Source organism: Drosophila teissieri, chromosome 2L (assembly GCF_016746235.2).
Source record: "Drosophila teissieri strain GT53w chromosome 2L, Prin_Dtei_1.1, whole genome shotgun sequence".
NCBI lineage: Eukaryota > Metazoa > Arthropoda > Insecta > Diptera > Drosophilidae > Drosophila > Drosophila teissieri.
In genome coordinates, this window is record NC_053029.1 from 4,776,650 (window position 1) to 4,779,407 (window position 2,758).

Sequence of the window (2,758 nt, forward strand, 5' to 3'; positions counted from 1 at the left end):
TATACAACATAATATTAGAAATATACAATCGAGTCAAGTCATTGGATGATCTTGCTATTTCCTAATGTTTGGCTTTTAAACGTACAATTCAGATCTTCCGATTGACCCTTCCCCATAACCCATATGGTTCATCATCACTCGCTTGAAAGCCTTAATTGGTATTAAAAGTTTATTTGGCCATTCGGCAAGTTGTTCTGGATGAGAACGATGATTGGTACAGAGCCAAAAATACAAAACCCTCCGCACTCGAGAACCGCGAGGTGTGCGTGTGTGCGGCGCTATAAAGTGTTATGCAAATAAGGTGCTGCCAAACAAAGAAAGCGGAGAAAGAAAGAAAAGCACGGGGAGAAAGAAGAAAGAAAGATGAGCACGCGGCTTATACAAGCAGCGAAACATTCATATTTTTAGTTTTATTAAAAAACCGATTCGAAATGATCGCCGTCTCAAGCGTTTGGGCCCTATAAGTAGCCGGCGTTTGGCAAACCACTCTGTCACTTTCCTCAGAAGTCAACTCCGGACAAGATGCGCATCTACCTGGCCCTGCCGCTCCTGCTGCTGGGCATCGGCCTCAGCTTGGCCCAGTACCAGTACCAGGATCCCCACCAAACCCTGGCCCAGCAGTTCGCCGACGTGGTGGACGTGGTCGATCCTGCAGAGCAATCCCTCAAAGCTGTGCGACCACCCAAGAGCCGCAACCAGTGCAACACCAAGCAGAACTGCTGTGAGTACCAGGAACTCCATTAAAAAAATTGGATAATTTTTAATCCCAATAATATGTCATTTTCCAGTCTGCGGCACTCCGAATGTCAACCGAATTGTGGGCGGCCAGCAGGTGCGCTCCAACAAGTATCCTTGGACCGCCCAGTTGGTCAAGGGTCGTCATTATCCCCGTCTCTTCTGCGGAGGCTCGCTGATCAACGATCGCTATGTGCTGACCGCCGCCCATTGTGTGCACGGTAACAGGGATCAGATCACCATTCGCCTGCTCCAGATCGACAGATCCTCCCGGGATCCTGGCATTGTGCGCAAGGTGGTCCAGACCACTGTGCATCCCAACTACGATCCCAACCGCATTGTCAACGACGTGGCTCTGCTCAAGCTGGAGTCTCCTGTGCCGCTGACTGGCAACATGCGTCCCGTCTGCCTGCCCGAGGCAAATCACAACTTTGATGGCAAGACCGTGAGTACTTAGGATATAGTACAAATTTAAACCAAGTTACTGACTTTTAAATCCCTGGCAGGCTGTGGTCGCTGGTTGGGGCCTGATCAAGGAGGGCGGTGTCACCTCCAACTACCTGCAGGAGGTCAATGTGCCGGTCATCACCAACGCGCAGTGTCGCCAGACGCGCTACAAGGACAAGATCGCCGAGGTGATGCTCTGCGCAGGACTGGTGCAGCAGGGTGGCAAGGACGCCTGCCAGGGCGACAGTGGTGGCCCACTGATCGTCAACGAGGGTCGCTACAAGCTGGCCGGCGTGGTGTCCTTCGGCTTCGGCTGTGCCCAGAAGAATGCGCCGGGTGTCTACGCCAGGGTCAGCAAGTTCCTGGACTGGATCCAGAAGAACACCGTCGACGGCTGCTACTGCCAGAGCTAGATCATTTCGCTAATGGAACTCATTTGCTTGCCTCATTCCTAAGTTATTCTAAATTATTGAAAAGAAGTTCACATCAATTAAAACCATCAAATGCTTTACATCTTTCTGTTTTACTTAAAATATAATATTACTGAAAGTAGTAAAATATTTAGCTGACGAGTCAAAGACATTTGATTTATGAATGAAGAGCTACCCAGAATAACCTCTTCATAATCCTTTCTGCGTACGATTTAAATGCCTGTCGCATCCGGCGGAGATCGCAATCGCGGAATCGAGGAATCGAGGAGCATTCCTTCGGCGGCACTGCTCCACCTTGTGGCAGCTTTTGGGTAGAACTCCATGGGACCCACCCTCGTACTTGACGGCCATGATTAATGCCTCGAAATTGTTGCCGCTGATGGAAATCTTTTTGGCAGCGTTCACATCATAATCGCTCAGCCAGAACCCCATCCACCGATCCCCACTGCTGGTGCTGTTGCTGGTCCAGTCGAAAGTCGAACTGCAGTCGCTGTCAATCAGGCGCAAGTTGGCTAAAAACCTGCGAGCGGCATAATTTGTTTTGACTCATTTTCATGCGCAGCTCATAAATTCCGCCAGGGAATGGGGAACTAGAGATGCAGTACGGAGCATGGAGCATGGAACTTGGAGCATGGAGCTAGAAGCTTGGAGCTTGGAGTACAGAGTCCCTAGCCGGCACCTCGATTATGATTATGATGATGATGCATGTGGACAGGACTGGGCAGCAGCCCATCTGCATAGAGTTGGCTTTGATTTACTATGTGAACACTTTATGGCTGTTTAAGTTGTTAAATTGAATTAAGATGAAATAAATTCTCGGGCCAATTTTATGTTTGTTAATAAATTTTGCATGCCCTGCGATAATTTGAACGGCTCCTGACCGCCGATCATAAATCGCGCGGCTTTATGGCCACGCTAAAAATAATGCAGCGCACAGACAATCGAAATAAATAATTCATGCGACTGCGATTGCGAATGGGAATGGGAGAATGGGTGTGGAAGTGGGTATCGCCTGGGTTAGCTGGACATGGACGCACATCCTCCTCCTCGCCGCGCCGCGGATCCGCTTTCCGTTTCAATCTTGGGCCTTCAGTTGCTTTTTGGCAGCGCCCAGGGGAGCAACTTCAAATGGACTGCGGATAGAA

General features: G+C 49.6%; 1 protein-coding gene across 1 annotated transcript; it reads left to right on the plus strand.

Moving 5' to 3' along the window:
• The first annotated feature begins 513 nt into the window (after positions 1–513).
• Positions 514–1,595, plus strand: LOC122613729 (trypsin-1). The gene is made up of 3 exons (XM_043788066.1): positions 514–721; positions 789–1,180; positions 1,242–1,595. The coding sequence occupies exons 1-3, from the start codon at positions 523–525 to the stop codon at positions 1,593–1,595; spliced, it is 945 nt and encodes a 314-aa protein (XP_043644001.1). The 5' UTR covers positions 514–522.
• The last annotated feature ends 1,163 nt before the right edge of the window (positions 1,596–2,758 follow it).

What these genes read in the sequence shown, in the direction of transcription:
- LOC122613729 (XM_043788066.1), top strand. Translation starts at nt 523, where the DNA reads ATGCGCATCTACCTGGCCCTGCCGCTCCTGCTGCTGGGCATCGGCCTC. An exon ending in CAACACCAAGCAGAACTGCT is followed by an intron (nt 722 to 788) that starts GTGAGTACCAGG and finishes GTCATTTTCCAG; the next exon opens with TCTGCGGCACTCCGAATGTC. An exon ending in ACAACTTTGATGGCAAGACC is followed by an intron (nt 1,181 to 1,241) that starts GTGAGTACTTAG and finishes AATCCCTGGCAG; the next exon opens with GCTGTGGTCGCTGGTTGGGG.